The sequence below is a fragment of the Nanorana parkeri genome, unplaced genomic scaffold (assembly GCF_000935625.1).
Source record: "Nanorana parkeri isolate BGI_ZX_2015 unplaced genomic scaffold, ASM93562v1 scaffold217, whole genome shotgun sequence".
In the NCBI taxonomy this organism is placed as follows: domain Eukaryota; kingdom Metazoa; phylum Chordata; class Amphibia; order Anura; family Dicroglossidae; genus Nanorana; species Nanorana parkeri.
The window spans coordinates 1,320,697-1,342,299 of record NW_017306485.1 but is presented as its reverse complement, the minus strand read 5'-3'; the positions used below and the strand labels follow the sequence as shown (position 1 = coordinate 1,342,299).

Sequence of the window (21,603 nt, the reverse complement as noted above, 5' to 3'; positions counted from 1 at the left end):
TATTCAATTTAACAAAAAAGAAAATACATCAAGAAAAATTGCATGTACGGCATCCCAAAACGCAAACCTCTATTACAAATTGGCAACGTTGTCAATCAAAACACACAATAAAAACAATTGAAACATCCCCATGACTATTCCTCATATACGCATTATTAACAGCCGATGGCCATCATTGCTGATTACTGCATAGCTTAAACTAGATCTGTTTGTGTATGTAGAATTTGGCCCATTAAATAGAAATCATACAGGCAAATCCCCATGGGTTGAGGTGAATTTTCTGATATAGATACAAATATGTTTGTGTCTGGGACGGAAAATCCCTCATTCAAGATGCAATTTAACGGTACTTGACAGTCATGCAAGGGACATATTCAAACTTCTGAAAAAGATCTTATATACAGGTGAAACTCGAATAATTAGAATATCGTGCAAAAGTAATTGCAGTATCTTATTGTATCCAAAAAGAGTAATGTAGCCCACAGTCAAAGATTCACTGGAATTTTTGTTACATCCGGCAGCTGTAACATTGTTATGTGAGTAGAGGAAGTTCGGTGTCAATAGATCAAACTGAACTACAGCTTTTTCAGAGATCAAAGAAGACAAATTTACCATGGGTCACCGATGCATGTGACTAAAGGCACCAAAAAACAGATAGTATCTTACTGTTTCTCTTGCCAGGCTTAGCGCAGCACCACCATGTGTCCGTGGATAGTTGTAGATACCGATCTCATGTGATATTCATAGTCTGAGTTGCTATAGCAGTGGTTTTCGTCTAGATAGCAGTGCTCTTCCGGGTGCAACGGGAGGAGAAACACATTGATCTCTGTGCCAATAAGTGCTTAGTCATTTAACATGAAGACTACCATCAGTCAGGAGTAACAAGATGGCACAACATTCAGCATTTTGATCTCTCTTTGTTGAGGGTCATGAATAAGGGATGTTCGCGGACCCGTTTACGCGTTACGCCCCACCTCCTTCGGGGCTTTGTTAGAATGTAAGGAAGGGAGGAGGTTGCACTTCTTTTCAGTGGTGTTCGTTAAATGTAATAAAGCAAGCCAATTGGCTCTAAATTATATGACACTAGTTGATTTGTAACTTCTTTACCCACCTTTTCTCTTGAGGTGGTACCTTTTTTTTATGCATCTGTCATTTCCTTTCACAACTCAAACAAACCTTCAAGCAAGATGATCTTTTTTAATAGACATTTCTAACCACACATCCAGGTCTCGATAAAATTGTGTCCCTGTCATTGCAATTCATTTTGCTTGTTTGATTTGGTGCAGGGGCACACTGGGGGTCTCAGCTGCCATTGTGATGTGGGTCCCTGGTGTGTCCCTGTGCCTTAAAGGAGGTTGGGCTGTTTCCTGGTGAACCTGCACCCAATTCGCCCTTAGCTACTTGTGCTTCAAGATGGAGACTCTCATAGGTTAGAGTTAGGACTGCACTATACAGAGGGGCCTTGACGAGGCAGTGCAGTTTCACATATTCTGCAGAAGACGTGTATCTAAAACTTCTGTTTTTAACCTTAGCAGTTAGACAGGTTTTTTTGCAGGCTAGCTGGTGAGTGTGCTGGGAAACTTTTTGCTGTTGTACAGTTTAAAGCCCTTCCATGTGCACCTTGCTTTAAAGCTGGTTATGAATTGATGAGGGCGTTTGACATTCGTTTTGCCTGTCTTTGCAAGAGGTGCTGAACTGTTTAAAAAAAAGTTGAATAGTGGGGACTCTTTGTTAGCATTGATTGAATCGGGGGAATTTTAAATAAATCACTTCCTAATTCATATAAATATGTGGATGTACAGTAGATTTATCTGGACTGCAGAGAATATGAGTCATTTAAGTATCTATGTAGACTGAACAAATCTGCACGTATTGTATATAATCAGGAGAATCCAAAAATTAGCAATTTGTGCAATGCACACATTTCTCTGTTTTTCAAATGCATTCACTTATCACTAATTCTTTTCATGAACATGTCTTCCAGTCTTAAATGTTTTTCCAATTGTTCCACTAACCATTTATTTGTTTTCATGCTAAGCAATGTTATTTTATTACCCTTGCTAATTTAAGTGGCTTTCAAGTGTGACTAGCATGCGCATTGTCGCTGATACTGTTTCTGACTTTTTAAAACGGTAATAACATTGAACTTAATTCATTTTGCTTAATCAGGCTGATGTGATAATTGAAAATCCTTTCCCAAAATATGGAGATGACCCATATACTCTTCAGTACAGAGGATGTGGTGCACCAGGAGAATACATCCATTTAACTCCTAACTTCATGCTGAATGACAGTCTTGCTTCAGTATATGGATCTGCAGGTAATGTTTCTAAATTAATATGTACATTTAAAAAAAATACTTTTTATGTAACATAATGGATCCACAATAATAAATGTTTATATCAAAATAGTCATATAATTTACATTTCTTTCATAAGAAAAGTGTTTTGGGAACACATTTAGCCATTAAGAAAACATAAATAAGGGACCAATAGCCAACACTATGTTCCCAATATTCAAACTTTAAAGTGACACTAAACTCAGGAGTTAAATCTTAAAAATACGTTCATGTACCTTAACTATTAACAAACATCTATCTTATATGTGTATCATTCAGCTGTAGATCCTGAAATCATCTCTGAATTCATGCTGACACTTTTCTTCCTTCGGGAGGGTGGCAACTTTTGTTCCCCATGGTCCCTATGTGTGTTGTAATATAGCCACCGCTCCAAGCATCTGTATTGAGATTTCTAAGTGTGGTGTGTGCAGTGTGGGTTTTTGATTTATTGCATGCTAAATAAATAACATCCAGATAAAAGAGCCATGCGTATTCCTACATAAATCTTGCTATTTTTGTATTTCTTCCACATCTGTGCTGTAATCCAGCATGAAACAACTCATGTACTTTGTATGTGCAGGAGTTTCCTGTAACAAGACCAGTTTCTGCTGATCTCTCCCCATTTGTAGGGTGACTGGTCTTGTATCCGCCACCTCCATACTTTACTGCAGGCAGCCTGTAATGGGTGGACCTGCTAGGTCCCTCCCACAGCTATGCTCTCTGTACAGGCTATGTGCAATGAAGATATGAAGTCACGGCTATTCGTATAAGGTAATAACTTTTTTCTTGGTGCACACCAAGTGAATTTATATGTTTTGTGGCCTAGAATATAAAAATGAATTTGAACACCTAAATTGAAATGTTACAGTAACGTTACAAAAGCTTTGTTTCTGCTTTCTTATTTCTAGGTTTTCTAAGCTTTTGGTATTGCATGCAGAGGTGATATTCTAAATGCAGCAAGCCCACAGCAATACATTATATATCAGAATGCCATAGAATGTTAAATACATGATTGATTCCTGTTGATTAATGCATTTTCTTGCAGTGCCTCATTGAATATGTCTGGTAAACATTGTTAGTGTTGTCAAGGCTTTACCCAGTATATTTATTGTGTATTCTTGTTTATTCAGGAAGAGTATTTGTTCATGAATGGGCACATCTTCGGTGGGGTGTTTTTGATGAGTACAGTACAGAAAAACCATACTACATTTCCAGCGAACTTAAAATAGAAGCCACTAGGTAATCTGAAATACTATGTTACTATATGGGATAATAAAAGTTATTTAAAATATAGTTATGTCACCACCTAATATTATTATTTGGGAGTTGGATAAAAAGTTATGAGGTTGCTAGTGTGTAAAATTATACATCATACATCTGTATATGCCATTGTAAGGAACAGTTGTGTGAATCTTCTTTAGTGAGTCCCACCTTCTCCCTTGTACTGCTTCATATCTGCACATTGGTAGCATCTCAACTGATGTCTAAGCAGCCAGTCGATCCAGCTCTGAAGAACAGTAACATGAGGAACTGGGAGAAGTCTATCCAATCAGTGCAGCAACAGGTTTTCTTTAATCATCCCCATTTTTGTCCAGTGTAAACTCACCTTTGCCTCACTCCACGCCATTCTGTTCAGAGCTAGGAGCCAAGAAAATACCTTGTACATCCATGGATAGAGACACATGTGACCCACATTATGTGACAGTGCACTATCACTTAAAGAGTAGATAGCCCTTTAAAGCTATGATTTTGGCGACTCAAAGCTTACTTTTCTCTTGATGACTGAATGGAGTGGCAAGGTAGCAAGAGGAAAATTAGGTAATGCATTTGTGGGGGTCTATATTAAAGTGACTGTACAATCAAACTCAAACTTTAAATAACAGATGACCCTGAAAAGAGGACTGCATGTCTGCTCCATTGAAGAGAAAATGCTGGCTAAAGTTTCAACAGAGATCAACACTTCCAGGATTCTCATTCTCCTGGCCCCCCCAAACACTCAGTAGCACCTACCAACACCCGCTATGTCACAAAGAGGTCAGTGGGAGGAACCACTGAGTGCAGTTAGGGTCCAGGAGATTGACACTTTCAGACGTGTAATTTTTTTTAAAGAAGATTCAACTAAAATGGTCTCTTTCTTCTTTACAGGGACACTTTTATTGGGACATTCAGTTTGACTTGTCACTTTAAAGTGAATTTGAGCTTCGTCTTGCATAGGCAAAGCACAGGTTTACTTTAAAATCTGATGTATTTATCAGTCCTTGCATCACATGAATTGATATTTTGCTATATTTAGGGCCATTTCACACTACATGCATTGGGGCTGTGTTGGCCATGTTTCCAGAGCAGCCCAGATGCAAGACAAGGCAATTTGCCTTGTCACAGACAGGCTCAGTTCACACTACTGCATTGCAAAACATTTTTTACGGCATGCTGTACTTTTTTTCAGTGCAGCGGGATGTGATGCTATACAACCACCTTGCACCCCGCTATGCCCGTAAAACTGAATGAAATGTCACTTGTGTCACTTGTGTTCTACCCAAAAAAAGTACGCAGTGCACACGGAATGGCGCATTGGCACTGTGTAGCGCAACTCACACCAGCCACTGTGCATTTAACATAGTGGCTGGTATGAATTGACTCTTACACTAAAGCTTTATACAGTCATACACTGCTTGTAGAGTGTGTAGAGATTTGTGTAGGGATAAAAGTGTAAAAAGCTCTAAATTCTAAAGGGAAATTAACTGTTCTGAACTGTTATGCTTTAGTGTCAGAAATATTATTTTACTTAAAAAATTAGGAAGTATTTAAAATGATGAATGCATATTTATCATTGGTCATTAGTGCAGCGCTATAAGTCTCACGGTGTATTTAGACAGAAACCAGTGTATATGATAAAGACAATAAATCCGCAAAATCATACAAACATGAATAAATATGTATATAAAATAAATCAAATGAAATCATATAAGATGTGTTGCTGTCTTCTTTATACAATGTGTCAATAGTGATGGATATATATGTGAGCACGGAAAAAAATGATGTATTGTGTATAATATATGAACGATGTGAAATACAAAGTATAACAAAAGTTGATATAAAAAGAGCAAAAAAATGTCCAATGATGTCCTAGTCCTGGAGATACATCATTTAACTGATGGAGAACTCGAGGGATGTATCTCAGTGGGAGGTGCCGAGGTGAGTTGTTTAAAAAAAGAAAAGGAGACCCCCGTAGGGAATGCACTCACCAGATACTGGAGAAACAAAAGCCGACTTTTTTCCGGGGAAGGAGAAGGAGGTCAATATTCCATCTGTCTTTACCGATAAGATGTTGTGGTCTTTTCCCAGTCCTGATGTTTCAGCAAAGGAACCATTACTTTAGCCGTGAACAGGTTTCATGTACGGCTTTCAGGGGTTATCACGGTTCTTGGTCTCAGAATGTATTTTATATACATATTTATGCATGTTTGTATGATTTTGCGGATTTATTGTCTTTTCCATATACACTGGTTTCTGTCTAAATACACCGTGAGACTTATAGCGCTGCACTACTGACCAATGATAAATATGCATTCATCATTTTAAATACTTCCTAATTTTTTAAGTAAAATAATATTTCTGACACTAAAGCATAACAGTTCAGAACAGTTAATTTCCCTTTAGAATTTAGAGCTTTTTACACTTTTATCCCTACACAAATCTCTACACACTCTACAAGCCTGAGTTTCAGCAGCTTGCAGTTAATCCGGTTTTTCTTCTTTTACCTCTTTTTTCCAATAGCGCAGATCATCTGTATCTTCATATTTATCATTAACAGGTGTTCTGAGACTTTTAAGGGCTCAAATTTAATTAACAAATGTGAAGGAGACACATGTACACTACGCTCATGCAACATTGACTCTAAAACAGGCTTGTATGAAGAAGGGTGTCTCTTTTTACCTGAAAAAGACCAGAACGTGCAGCAATCCATTATGTATCTTCAATCACTTTCCTCAGTGAGTATATTCCCATAAAAGTCTTATAAAAGTAATCTCATAAAAGTTGATTTGTTTTTGTTCACTTGGATAACGTAATCACTCTGTTGCTATATACGTGTGCTTCAAACTTTTGTTTTTTTAATTACACTAGTTACCAAGGACAACATTTTGTGACTCACCCGGGTATTTTAATATGTTACCTCTGCATGGTTCACCCCACCTAGATCACTGTTGAATCATTATGAATCAGTATTTATGACCCAGTGACCTTTAACTAGTAGTTGCTGTAGATGTCTGGACTGGCAGTCTAAAATTGTGCTCTAGCTCAATACAATGTTGCACAGTTTCAGAATATGAGTTGTGAGCTGGCCATCGGTAGCTGGTACATAAGCCCCCTGGGAATAAGCAGTCTCGGGCACAGATACCAAATCCAAGTGAGTATTGAAGTAGTGCAGTGTTTATTGGTGATATTTACAAGAGTATTCACAGGTGCTGTACAGTGGTTCACAAGAAACTAACAAAAATAAAACTTAGCCGTATCCCGGCACTAACTTCATAGACAAAAAATATAGGTCTTAACTAGGGTTGCACAGATACCAAATACAGTACTGGTACAAGTACGAGTACATGTACCGATACTTTTGAGCTCCAAGACTAGACTAGAGAAAAATTAGGAGGCAGCTGTCATTTGTAAGGAGCACACGGAGCTCCTGGGATTTGTACATCTCTGTTTTAATGTACGATTTTGTTTTTATAAATATAAATAAAGGGATGCACAGATACCAAATTTGCGAGTACGAGTACTGGTACTTGCCGAGTACTTACAAGTACGAGTACTGATAAATGTATGTTTATTGTCATGTGACAGTTTTTCTAAAACAATACAGGCTAATGATTTCAGGACAGTGGTGGAGTGCCAGAGCTAGGTCCCAGCTGCAACCGCTGCAACCCTGGTAGTTCTCCTGAAAATGCCAAGTATCTGCACTGGTACTCAAAAAGTATCTGTGCATCCCTAGTCTTAACTAACTGGCTGAGCAGGCCTACCGCTGGTCAGTCTCCACATACACCGTTTGCTAGTTTTCACCAACCTTGCAGCTCTCTCATACAGGACTTGTCTGATCCCCAGGCCGAGAGCTCTGACTACAGGTTCTAGGTGAGATTAAATTGCGGGTGGAGAGAGGAGTAAACTCTGCACTGGAGCCCGGACCAGGAATCCCTAAATGTATGGTAGGAGAGGAACCTGGAAGACCTATAAACTCCGAACAGGACTTTCCCAGGCTCCCTCTGGGACGCTCTGCTACAGAGTATAAAGAGAATCTTGAAGTAATAATATTTACTGTGGTTTTTTTTTTTTTTTTATACCTATAAAATATTTATGAAACTGAAATAATGTATTTAAGCAAACATTAAGACAGATATGAAAGATCACAATTTAGTTGTGCATTGTACATAATTAAATGTATTTTGTAAATGTTATTTTTTTTAAATGTATACGTACCTCAGCTTTTCTTTATATTAGGGATCTATTCATCAATGTTTTCATTCAAGACTTAAACAACTTTTACCCAAGATTCACCCACATTTCTTATGGGACTCAATTGGACAATAGGTAAATATTTGGGTGAAAACACTGATTAATAGACCCCTTAGTGTTTACTAACCTAATGAACAGTGAGATTTAAACTAGGAGATAAAAGACGAGCACTGTGAATCAGCCATCTCTACGACTGTGCACATGGCTGCCTGATTATGATGCTAACAAGCTCATTGACAGGAAGAAAGTGCAGATTGATGACCTTGTCAATATATTATTGCTTCTCCTCCAGTTAGAATGCTGGCGGCACAGCAGAGACCAAGCTATGTTGCTTCAAGTGTATTTCCACTTTCGCAGCCAAATTGGGATAACACCTATTTTATATTTGTTACATGTTCCCATTCACATAGCAGCATAAGCTAAAAACAAAAAAAAAAGCTTCTTGCAGTTTAAATTGCTTTTACTTGGGTCAGGGGTTTAAGGGTTAAAATTTCTTCCTGCTTCTATTTCTTTTAAATATTAGGAGGGGCTGTGATGTGCGAGGGGTCTTCACCATTCAGTGGTGGCTTGTCCATTGTTTGTTAATGAAGCTTATCAGATAAAACACAATCCTTAAATTTCTGTCCCAAAACCTTCCATTGGGACAGACCACTATGAAAGGGCTAAGAAAAACCTGGAATGAGCCATCTTGCCTGATTTATCTAAACATCTAAAAGGAAAGTTATTTTTCAGTATGTGGTGTGAATATGCGAACATATGGAGGGGTTTTCCTAAATTTGACTGCAAAAGTGGAAACACAGTTTAACTGGTGGAGAAAAGTACGGTAACCAACTTATCTAGGGGTAGCTGGATCACAAAATTAGAAGTAATTTTTTTTGACAGATAAAGTCAACTGCATGTTGGAAGATAAACCAAATATTATTATCGCTGAATTTTGATGCATTACAGTGTAAGCCAAATAAAAGACCAGGAGAATCGACATGATTCTGAAAGGCAAACTCACTTAGATCAGGGTCACAGGGCTTATATTACAAACATACCTCCAATTCCATGCTGGAGAAAGTAGAAAACTAAGTGAATATCAGTTGACCTGAACGTTTTAATGTTCAGCCCAGTGTTTTCGGAACAACATCACTAGATTCCAGGCATAGTTAATAATGTTTAACAGGGACAACCACATGTGGAGATCAGGCAGCAAATGCAAAAGGCATCAGACAATATACACAAAGACACTTAACTTATTTGAAAATGTTGACCTAGTGTGGTTATTGTTTTAAATCTTTTTAACTTGATTAATTCTTGCAAATTAAACTGTGATTCTAAAACTAAACTATAGGATCAATAGAAGGGCCATGCACACCCTAATCAGACCAATAATCCATGATTGGAAAGTAGGGATGAGGCAATTGAGAGTTTTCAATTCCTTAAACGTTTGATGAAATGCATTGGAGCGAAAGAGTAATGAAATATTAAGGTGGTTTAGGGCTGCAATGGACTTAGTTCGTAAGTGTTAAAGAAGCTAATTTCAACTATCTGGGCTTGTTGTTGTGCTAAAATATGGCCCTTCAAAAACTGTACGAAAAAAAACACACATACAAAGAGCACAAATAAGGTAAACTAAACTACCCTAAATTATGCAATCCCTCAAAACACGCCCTGAAAATAAAGCCCATTTGTTTCATGTATATTTAACTTAAACAGCTCAATTCCTAAAAAAAATGCCAACATTTTGCAGCAAAATCAATTTAACTGAAAACACTCTGCTAATCCCTACGTTTTAACTAATTTCTATCTGATTGTTGACTGCTTGCTGTAACTGAATTTGTAATTCTGTCTGAAAACCCAAAAGACTTGGAAGTCACATTTTGCTTGTTTGCAATAAATGCTATAAAGAGAACAATTCTATGACTGGAGAAAATTGTACTATGATATCTTTCTTTTCCAGGTATCAGCTTTTTGTAATGATAGCAATCATAACCTAGAGGCTCCCAACCTGCAGAACAGAATGTGCAACTTGTACAGTACTTGGGAAGTCATCAAGAATTCTACTGATATTAGCTCAACTTCACCAAGACCTAATGGGCAAATCTCAACCCCTACATTCACGTTGCTGCAGTATAAGACTCAGATAATCACAGTAGCAATAGACATATCTGGAAGCATGAAATCTGTAAGTTTATTTTTATAATTGGACTCAGATTAATGGAAAGGCCTCACATGACCTAGACCAAGTCAGCATTTTTTAATGAAGTGGCTTGTTGTTTTTTTTTATTATCATATTTAATTATAACTGTGTTTCCATGAGCACAATTAAATTGTTCGTCAGTGCAAAAAAAAACATATATAAATGTACATACACATTTCCCATCTTTTATCCAATGTTGCAGAAAAATGACTGTTATTTCTGCCAGTAATCCAGTGTGTTCTAAACTTCCTCTGTGAGATGCCATTAAATGCCACACTAAAATCCCAATGCAGTATTGTTATTATAGCCTACTGGCCTACAGAACATCTCCCCCTGTCCTCATCTCCATAGCATAAGTGGTCTATAGTTCAACAGGGGAAAAACTCAGGCAGGGCTGACAACACTGCTTGAGATTTCAGTGCAGCAGAAGCAGAGTTGTTAGCCAAAAAAGTTATGAGCTCATTGGATTTCTGACAAAATCAACAGGCTTGCAGTACCGGCAGCATTTTTAAAAGACATGCTAACGGGAAATTGGTGCAAAAATGTGCCAATACATTTTTTGTGTTGCACAGACATACTTCAATAAATCATCGTTTAAAGTATACCTAAAGCTGTATTTGATATCTTTTTTGGATAGAGTCAGGAATGGTTAAAACCTCTGTCATATTTTTATCAATGTCTGTATCCCTGCTGGATGTAATCGCCCTCTCAATTTTTAGGAAAACCACTGTTAGAGGATGGTTAGATGACCAAAAAAGATGGTGATGTGAAATCCATAACTTTACAATTGTTTGGTCTGAACTGACCAGTTCTAGACACCCCATGAATAAAACAAAATTACAAAACGTTTTAAAAAGTGTACATGATAAAAAAACATACATAAATAATGCCATTGCAATTTTTAGTGGCATAATCTTATCTTAATATTACCTTGTTTACACAAACTGTTTTTTCTCATGTGGCGTTAAAGAGGCATACACCTCTCCCAAAGTAAAACCCATATGTTCACTTTTATCTTTACTTTTCATTATATTACATACATCTTGCACTAATGTGATATAATTTTAATCAGCAGACTTTATTGACTATATTTTGTGGTAAATATATAGGAAATTTGCAAACTATGTAAACTTTGCATTGGGAAAAATTACAGGAAACTACTTTTTATTATTTTTTACTCCCAATACAAAACAAAAATATATGTATTTAAATTTGCTACCAAATTAAATGCCTATCTGTCCTGAAAAAAATAATCTATAATATGTCAGGGTGGGCTACATTTAAAATTCTGTCTAAGAAGAGATTTCCCCTCACTTTGGAGAGATTCTTCTCAATTCCTGTTGCATTTTAAGGAGAGAAAGAGAGGGGGAATCACACACAAAAAAACAGAGGTTCTAATCATGTCCTACTCTATCCAAAGCCTGATTTTATATAACCTTTAAGTTTTATGAATCATTCATTATTTATTTGGTCAAAGTGGCAGCAGACATCTTTGGTCATTACAAATGTGGACTTGATTATGATAAAAATGCTATGAATGAAGAATATTGTCCAAAATATATGGCTTGCTGTTATTAGTGATGAGCTAGGACTTGCTGTGAACTCAGTTCACCTAATTTCGCCCAAGCCTTTTCTCAAAACTGTGACAAACACCCCCCCCCTTCCTGATCATTAGCATGTTGATGAGGGGGGAGAAAGAAGCTTTAATGTTACTGTTTATTACTTTTAGTTTGATCGCATTGGCCGGATGTACCAAGCAGCAGAATTTTTCTTCATGCATGTGATCGAAACAGGATCTTATGCTGGAATTGTTGAATTTGCAAGTTATGCATTTGCCACATCAAAACTAGTCAAAATTAATAGTCATCAGGATCGAGAAACATTAATATCTAAAGTACCCTCTACAACACTGAATGAAGTTGCAAATATCTGTGTTGGCATTCAAAAAGCACTGAAGGTACTGTACTATCAAATTCTGCTTGAACAATTCAGTCTTTGTCAGGTATTGTGAATATATCATGTAATGTATAAACTCATATACCTTTGATTGGCTGCTCTCTTTGTTCTCCGACTATACTACTTGATGCCGGAAGAATAATAATTAAAGTACAACTAAAGGTTCCGGCATCAGAGCCCTAGAAAGTACCATTTCCAGTTACTATGTAATGAATATGCCTCATGAAGTAAATAAAAAAACTACCTGTACTTTCCCTCACTTAGCCAAATCTTCCTTCATTTTTAGCTCACACACTCCCCCTCCCAGACACTGCAGGTCACAGTATTCAGCAGCAGAAGCAGTGCTGCTAATTCAGAAAGACGTGGACTAGAGTAGGTGTGGCCAGGTGCTGATTGACAAGCTACAGGCTTGTTAATCAGCAGTGAGAATGTTGATAGCAAACCCCCCACAACATCTTCTCATTCCACTTCCTTCAGTGCAACCAGGCACAGCCTACATGAGAGTGGCAACTCTGCTTTGAATTCAGGAGCAGTGCAGCATTGTTGCCACACCATCACAGGAAGCTGCATTAGGTAGATGTTACTGGCAGAATCAACAGCTATTTGTGGGACTTTGCAGGGAGACTAGGAGAAAACTGTAAGTGTGGATGCACTTATAATTAAATGCTGCAGCACATACATTGCCTGTCCAGAAAAAGTCACACACTCTGATATTTCATTGGATCACCTTTAGCTTTGACTACAGCATGCATTCCAAGTGGCATCCTTTTAATAAGCTTATGCAAGGTCACAACATTTATTTCTGTCCAAAGTTGCATTGATATTCCACCAAGATCTTGTAGTGATGATGGGAGAGTCGGACCACAGCATAGAGTCTTCTTCGGTACATCCCAAAGATTCTCAATGGGGTTCAGGTCTGGACTCTGTGGTGGCCAATCCATGTGTGAAAATAAATGTCTCATGCTCTCTGAACCACAATTTGAGCTTAATGAATCTAGACCTATTGTCCAATGGGAGACTCTTACTTATTAGTTAAGCTAAACCCAGGTGGTGACTTTTTTTTGCACATGCAGGGTCTTTTTTTTATTAGGACATCATAGTTCTACTTAAGAGTTGAGTAGAGTATCCCTTCATTGTTCCATAAAATGTAAACTGCAGCTAAACTGTTGTAAATTGTAATCAAGTGAATAATATAAATGTAAGAATTGCATTTCAAATATAGAGATTAGATAGTTATCTTTTTCTTGTATCTTCATATATTCCAGAATCTAAACTCTAACTCTAATAGATATAAGCCTAAATCATACCTTATGTTGTAATATTTAGGTAAATAAACAGTTTAATGGGGCCACTGCCGGCACTGAAATAATACTGGTTACAGATAGTGAGTATAACATTTCCAAATGCATTGATGCCATATCAGACAGCGGTGCAGCAATTCATGTCATAGCACTTGGATCAGAAGCAGCACAGCAACTGGAAAACATTGCAGATATTACTGGTGAGATTTTTTAAAATCACTTCCTAGGCGCATATTTTGATAATATTATTACACTGTTCAATTAATTGCAGATGTTATATGCAGCATTTGTTTTAGGTAAATCATATTTGCAATATTTATTTGTAATAGTTATAATAAAAAGGTTTTCTACCTTCTGCCATCAGTGTGCAGTGAGAGGTTAAAGTACAGCTGTCATTGCAGAACTTTGTAGGATGTCATTGCTGACCTCATTTTCTAAAAATTATACTTCTCTGACTATCATGCTGATGCTTTGGCTTCAGTGCTTTCTTAGTCACGGACCCAGAGCAAGTATAAAGATAAGGAATTCTGATACTTTTCTGACACTCCATTACAGCATGCTTGTTTAATGTCTACATATTGCCATAATTGTGTCACCCAGACCTTCTACTTGAATGGAATCATAGACTTTTTAAACAGATATCTTTTGTGCCCAGCACATGCGCATTACAAGATATATGATTTCATATCACATTCACGGTCAGAGGTGTGTTAATTCAGGTAAGAAACCATAAAGATTTTCCATACAGTCAAAAACAATCTTTGATTTGCCCCCATTGACTGTTAGAAAATTAATTAAATAAGCGTTCCAATTTGACTTTTCTAACACATTTCGGCCCCGTTCACCCCAGGGCGGTTCGGTCGCGCAGATTTGCCAGCGCTGAACCGCCGACATGAGCAACCCCATACATTCCTATGGGGACCGTTCATTTGATCGTGCACCTCGGCGCAATCCGAATCGCATGCCGCCCAAAATGCTTCCTGAGCTATTTCTTTCGCACTGATCAGCACAAATTCCATATAGATTTAAATGGAAATGTGCTGATCAGCGTGTTTTGGGGTGTTTTTAATTGCGTTTCAGCGCTGAAACCAAATTAAAAACACCCAAAAACGACCTTTTCAAATTTGTGCGGAAACCGGGCTGAAACACATCCACCCCGGTGTGAATGGGGCCTTCTGCTGGTGTATGGGCAGCTTTTGTAGTGTCTCTGTTCCACTTATCTAATCTGCAACTGACAGCAACATTCTCTGCCTGACAGGAGACTGTATTCCTGGACAGCAGTGTCCCATCCTAGCAGAATTATTCCTAGGCCTCTTGTTGGAGTATTGCTTCTACTGCCTTCCCCAGGTTATATTGCTGGAAGCAGTGTTGGCAGTGATGAAGGAAAGATAATTATTGGCCGGTAGTGGCACTATAAGTCCTGGCTCAGGTAAAAGACTTGTCAGGAATGCTACTGTCACTATCTAATACTGGTTACCCTTTCAAGCAGCAAAAATGCACGTTCTGATGATAAAAGCTGAACTCCAGGCAAACTGCTAAAAACAAATGAAATACTTATATGGGAGCTAGATAAACTGCAAAATGCTTGTATTTCTGTCTATCCAGTTCTAAGATTTACATAACCATGGAACACATCGCATCCCTGCTAGCTGGACTGAAATCCATTTTTTTCTCTGCTGCAGTTATGTTACACCTACAGGTCTTGTCTCTTCCCTAGTGTATAATTAGACAGTGAATGGAGAAGCAAAAGACTGATGAGGTTATCTATCTGTCACTCTACTCTCTCCTCCGCGTTCTTTGCAGCAATGAGCTCAGATTCATAACAAACCAAGTCGAATCTGAACCCCCCTGAGTCCAGAAGGAGCTCCTTCTGAAAATGGAGGGAAGCTCCTTCTGTACTGCCCCATCAGCTGGCCCCATCAGCTGTGGGCACGGCATTCCTTGCCTGCAGCTGATGTAAGCAAAGGGGTGGAATGCAGTGACAGCATATACTTGATATGGCTACATGCCCATATTTGGTAAATTACATTTATATGTGGCCATGTAAGGTAAATTATGTCACTACAAGTTTCCTGCCTTCTGTTTACATGCAGCTGCAGGGCGGAGAATGCCCAGCCTGCAGCTAATTGTTTGACTCTTCCTTCTCCCGAGAGCTTAGTTTCTGAACTTGGTTCTTTCCTAACCTGAGCTCATCCCTAGTTCCTTGCTAGCACATGCACAAGCACTGCAGCATAGCTAATTGGCTCCTTGTGCTGCTACCCCTCTTCAGGTCTTAGCTGTACAGTAAATGCAAGAGGCTAATACCAAGAGTTAAAAGAGAACTATTTGGTAAGTGTTTTTCACCATAATTCTCTTTAGGGTCACGGGAGGAAATATACCAACCTCCTCCCGTGACCCAAAGCTCAGTATATTGTGAGCCACAGCTCGCGGTATACTGAGACTGACGCAGCTAGGGCGGATCCTGGCATTACTGTCGAGATCCACCCAGCTGCGTGAATGACAGCTGGCTCTGCCTATCTAGAGGCAGAGCTAGCTGTACACGCCCCCTCTGCCGTCCATTCCTCCAGTCAGCGCTGGAGGATCGGAGCGGGGGGAAATCCCTGCAGGGAGCCGTGACTTACAGTCACGGCTCTCTGCAGGAAGATGATGGAGAAGTATGTGTTCGCTCACTTCCCAGTCTATTGAGCCGACGTGTGACAGTTTCAATGTCACATGTCGGCTCGAACTATGAGGATGATTGATTTTCACTCACCTCACAGTTCTCCTTTAAACTGCTTGCATTTAATAAATACATTTAAAGAAAAACACCAGGCAGAAGTTAACAACCTTTGCAGTGGGGCTACCCCACACTGCAAGGGTTAAGTGCTCATTTTTGTATAAGGCCTAAAATAACAAAGGTATACTCACCCAAACCTCAGACCCTCCTGGCTGCTAGGCTGGTCCCTGCAGCCTCGCTCCTCCTCCGCCCAAGGGATAGAATGTACCTCGGCGGTAGCTTGCAGTGTGGGGATAGCCGCACTGCAAGGGTTACGTTTTTTTTCTGCCCGGAGTTCTTCTTTAATGATGTAATACTGAAAACAGAGCTGCATTTTTTGTATCTTCTATATCTCCCTAAAGTTCGGCTTTAACAAATGTGAGTGAGATTTGCCATATACAGGTGATCTAATTGCTTGGACTTGAACAATCAGATCCTCATACGATTACTCCAATGCCCAATACGCATATCCACTACTATGTGTACAACCATCTTCAGTTGATTTCATTGAAATAGTACTACACCAATCCAGCTTTCTTTTGTTGCATCAGATGAGATAAAAATCATCAATATGAAATTGCCCAGCTGGCTAGATCTGCTACAATAATGATTACAATATCCAGAGGGACATTTTGGGAGATTTTCACATGAGTGGGCCAAGTGAATCTGCATTTTTCACCAATCTCATGATTTGCATTAAGAGATCTACTGTTCCTTAATGTAACAGAAAACACTCCTCCTTTCATGAACTCTTATGGAACGTGATGATAGAGGTAAAAATGTATATTAAAGTGACATTAAACCCTCAGATTTTTTAATATAAACCAATACTGTAATGTGTACCTTACTGTAATCCATGGTAGTTTCCCTCCTCTTTGCTGCTCTTCCTTTTATATCCTCATGTCTTCTCATGCTGGACAGAACTTCCCTTTTCAGCTCAGGGCCTCTTCCTGTAGTGCTGGCTCAGATTACAAACCCATACAAACGGATACACAGACACCGTGTATCCATTCCTGAGACAAGGCAGTCTGCTGCAAAACATAAGTTATGCCCAGCATGAGAAGAGATACAGATTTAAAAGGAAGAGCAGTATAGAGAAGGGAAACTACCATGGATTACAGTAAGGCACACATTACAGTATTGGTTTATGTTAAAAAATCTGAGGGTTTAATGTCACTTTAAGTCAATCTAGTTTGCATATATGTGATCTGAAAATCATATTATTTTTCAGGAGGACAAAAACATTTTGCCACAGACAGACTTTCTAATGATCTAATTGAAGCTTTTAGTGCAATTACAAAGGGAGATGGAGATTTTACTCAGCAAGCTATTCTGGTAAGCCAGGAACTCTAATTTTAATTTAATATTGTTATATGTTCTTACAGTGAAAAAAAAAATCTCCATTTGCCGGACTGGACACAACCAGGTTACCTTGTCTGGCAAACGAATAAATCACCCTATTAATAACAGTTGATGAGTGTGTATTTTGCTATAACATTTTCCTATTATCATCATTATTATTATTAATAGTATTAATAATAATAAATATTATTATTATTTATTATTATTGATAATAATAATAATAATAGCAACAGCTTCACTGTTTTCAGTGGAGGGGAGTGAGGAATTATTCAAGTGATAGATACTCAACTGCACTGTCACACATTGACCAGCATTCCCCACTCACAACCACCTACCTGGACTCCTTGCCTCCACCCCCCACACCTTTCAACCCTTCTCTATACTGAAAATACTATAAACTATAGGAATAGAAATACCTCACCACTATACAGCCAATCTACATCAGTGATCTCCGTATGTTCCTCTCCCTCAATGTACATTTGATTTCTTTAAAGCTGAACTCTGGACACGAAAACTTGTATTTAAATATATTCTTCAGTGGCCACAAAGTTAAAAAATTCACTTTGTACACCCAAATCCTTTGTAAATCCCAATAATACGTTGTAAAAGTAGGGGTGCAGTAGAGAGCACAGATATGGGAGGCACCCAACAGGCCCCTCCGACTACATGCTGCCTGCATAGGAGGGGGCAGATACAAGACCAGTCCCCCTACACAAGTAGAGTGCAGCAGTCTGTATTACAGGAAGCTCCTGCACAAAGGCAAAGTTTAACTCTAGATTACGCACAGGAATATACAAAGCACACTAAGATTAAAGCAAAAATACCCATGCCTCTTGTATATATGTATGTATCCTGGAGTTTATCCTAAAGTCTTCCCAATTCTCCCTGTGCTTGAAACCTGCACACTTATTTATTTAGTTATTATTCCTATTGTTATTCTCTCCTCTTAGTTATGACTTGCTATCAATTGCCTGCCACACTGATAAAATGAAGGCTAATGCTGGGAGTCAGGAGATTCAGTTAGATTGTATATGATCTTGCTGCATGTAATTTTGCAGGGGGTGATTACTGTTCAATGTATTTTCACATTGCGTAAAATAATTTGGTGTTTTTAAGGACCTATGTTCCTACAGTCACTGTTTAGTCAATGTGCAGTAAATGCATATAAAGAACACAGTGATAGCCTTCAGAGAGTTTCCAGATACATGAGTGCAAACAAAACAAAAAGAAAAATGGAAAAAAAAACTGTATATTTTGGCTTTTCCATTTATAGCATTTTTATATCCTGCATATGTTCTCATGTTCCGTAAAGAACACACCCAGCGTGTCATTGAGATATACCTGTTTACAGTAGAAACAGCAAACAATGTCAAAGTGAATTTAATGGTGCATCTCCTCCCCTTGACACCTGAAAAGAAACATTTTTAGGAGTGTTGAATTTTATTGGTAGATACCGAAAGTTAATATGAAGGAATGCAAACAGCATGACCAACACTCGGCCAATAGTATAACTCTCCTCTGTAATAAATGATAATAAAAGTCTTTATGAACTCAGTCCAGTCACTTTTGCCCAAGAGAAGAACAAATTAACCTGCAAGTGATAGATACCGTGTGTATGAGCAATAATTATTTGTATGTACAGTTTTAAAAGGTTTTGTGACTTATTTCCTTTGTATTTTGTCAGCTGGATAGCACCAGTTTCCTTCTTAAGCAAGAAGAGTGTCTGAATAACACCGTTTTTATAGACAATACAGTTGGCACATCCACGTTTTTCCTGGTTACATGGCAAACTGCTGTTCCAACCATCAACTTAGAAGATCCGAAAGGAAATCTTTACATGGAAGCACAGTTCACTAATAATACCATTTCTAATTCATCTAGGTTACAAATCCCAGGAAAAGCAGAGGTAATCCATATTAAAATGATCACTGACACATTCTATATATCTGTAGCGCCCCCCTAATCCCCAGAGGCCTGGGGTGGACCCCCAAAGGGTCGGGAGGGCATTTCACTCTCAGGGGCAGATCCTTAGCCAGTGAAGGAACATATGATCAACAAATTTGGTAACAGTCACATTGAGGACTTTTTCAATGCTTTATTGTAGAACAGGCAAACTGGGAGAGAGGGTATAGAGCTTCAGACATCCATGGCAAAATAGTACACAGACTCATCAATCCCTTCAGACTTCTACAGCACATAAATATTAGTAGAACAGGCTGACACTGGGTAATAGAGCAACAGCTGAATAGGGATGTGCATGAGATCTTCCCTGGGAGAGACACCATACTTGTTCCTGAGGACCATATGAGCTCTTGGTACCTCCGGTAGTCATAAGGCTTCTCTGGTTTCTCCTCTTAGATAAGTCCAAACCCCGGCTGGGTCCACATGTGGCCTCCTCCAGGCTTGAGGCCTACTCAGCTTCTCCAGCACTGTACGTGCCACCCCCTCAGGCCAAGCCCAGGGGCAGACTACCCTAGAGAACATGGCAATCCCTGGGTATATATGCACCACTGGCATGAAACTCCTAGTGATTGGCTGGTGAGACATAGACACTCCTGATGTTCCCTTATTGGCTGCCCCACTCTGTAGCAGGGTCACACCCCACTCAGGCAGGTTCAGTCAACAGCAGAACACCTGGAAATAACCAGGTGTTCTGGATATAACCAGATAATATCCTACTACAAATTAGCCAGACTGTTTACAGTACAAGCAAAGCTACATTTCTAATAGCCACTCCACCGGAGGTGGCAGGGGCTACATGTCCATGCACTGTAATGGAAGACTAAGATAGTGCAGACTAATATTAGTCCTACAACTAGTTTACTATGTGTTAAAATATTTTCCAGATACATTACACAAATTATTGCAGCTCTGTATTTCTTAATAAATCATTAGACCCCATTCACATGTGGAGAGAACAGATGCGGCCACTGTGCCCAAGTTAATGGTAGGTTGACAGCAGACACGTCTGTCAGTGGAAGTCTGCAAGTAATCATTCATGGGACAATTACCTGTGCTACTGGATAGATGACTGTCCCTGGATGCAGACAGATTGCACCCAGGGACAATCATCTATCCTGAACCATCTATCTCGTTCCATGTATGATTACATGATGACAGCCACTGACAGATGTGGCTGCTGCTACCCTGCTATTCACTTGAACAGGCAAGGCAGCTGCATCTGTACAAACACACATAGGATTCCTGCTATAGGAATCTGTAGGTTCGTGCTGCAAGAATCCTTAGCAGCAGCATGTGAATGTAGCCTTAGATGCATCTTTTTGAATGCAATCGGTGTAAGAACCTCAATTTGAAGTTGCATTCAGCTCTTGAAGTCCTCTGTACAGCAGCACAGGCTAGAGGGAGAAGTAGGTCTGGAAGCCAATCAAATGTGCTGCCTATACGTTTTCAGTAGAAGGAGACAGCAGTGAGATGACCTGCTCAATTTGCTGCTGCACTTTCACTGTCCAATCAGAAGGCCTAGGTCACCACTGTAGAGAGGTCACCACTGTATTTGGTCCTTTGGCAGGTAAAACAGTTCCCTTATATGTTTTGTGTATGTGTATTTAGGTAACTTTAATAATGAATTACTTCCACCAGTGATTATGTGCATTCCCCTTGTATCTTATTCTAGAGTGGAATCTGGCATTATTCCCTTTGCAACAGCCTTAAGAGCCCTCAAGTAATAGGCATGGTTGTGACATCCAAAGCAGCAGATATAAATGTGCCTCCAGTAACTGCCAGTGTTCATATGAGCCAAGACACAGGCATTTACCCAAAACCAATGATTGTCTACGCATCAGTGCGCCAAGGTACAATGCCTGTAATTGGAGTGAAAGTAACAGCTACCATCGAATCTGAAAGTGGCAATTCTTTAAGCTTTGATCTTCTGGATAATGGTGCAGGTAACCTCCTTTATATAATATTTAAATATGTCCCATTATTAATATTATGCTCAAAAAAGGTGCATGGATTGTGTTCACTTTAAACAGCCAATCATGTGAAGAAGAAGCTCTCTTTTTTCAGATTCCAATACACATGACTGGAATTCAATTTACTTTCCTTCATACTTGTAAATCCTGCCTACAGTCTATAGCTGCCATGGCACCCTGATGTGCCTTGTGGCTTCCTTAGGGGTGCCTCAAAATGTTCACAAAAAAAGCCATGCCTCTGATGTGAAGAGGGCTTTGTTAAGGAG

At 39.0% G+C, this 21,603-nt stretch overlaps 1 protein-coding gene across 1 annotated transcript in view; it reads left to right on the top strand.

Moving 5' to 3' along the window:
- Positions 1-21,603, top strand: part of LOC108786575 (epithelial chloride channel protein-like) — a 33,290-nt gene that overhangs the window by 4,954 nt on the left and 6,733 nt on the right. The window contains exons 3-11 of the mRNA XM_018555896.1: positions 2,170-2,320; positions 3,469-3,577; positions 6,153-6,330; positions 9,792-10,016; positions 11,761-11,988; positions 13,314-13,488; positions 17,275-17,378; positions 19,090-19,311; positions 21,040-21,310. Of these exons, the coding sequence (XP_018411398.1) occupies positions 2,170-2,320; positions 3,469-3,577; positions 6,153-6,330; positions 9,792-10,016; positions 11,761-11,988; positions 13,314-13,488; positions 17,275-17,378; positions 19,090-19,311; positions 21,040-21,310 (1,663 nt within the window). The remainder of the gene's footprint in view (positions 1-2,169; positions 2,321-3,468; positions 3,578-6,152; positions 6,331-9,791; positions 10,017-11,760; positions 11,989-13,313; positions 13,489-17,274; positions 17,379-19,089; positions 19,312-21,039; positions 21,311-21,603) is intronic.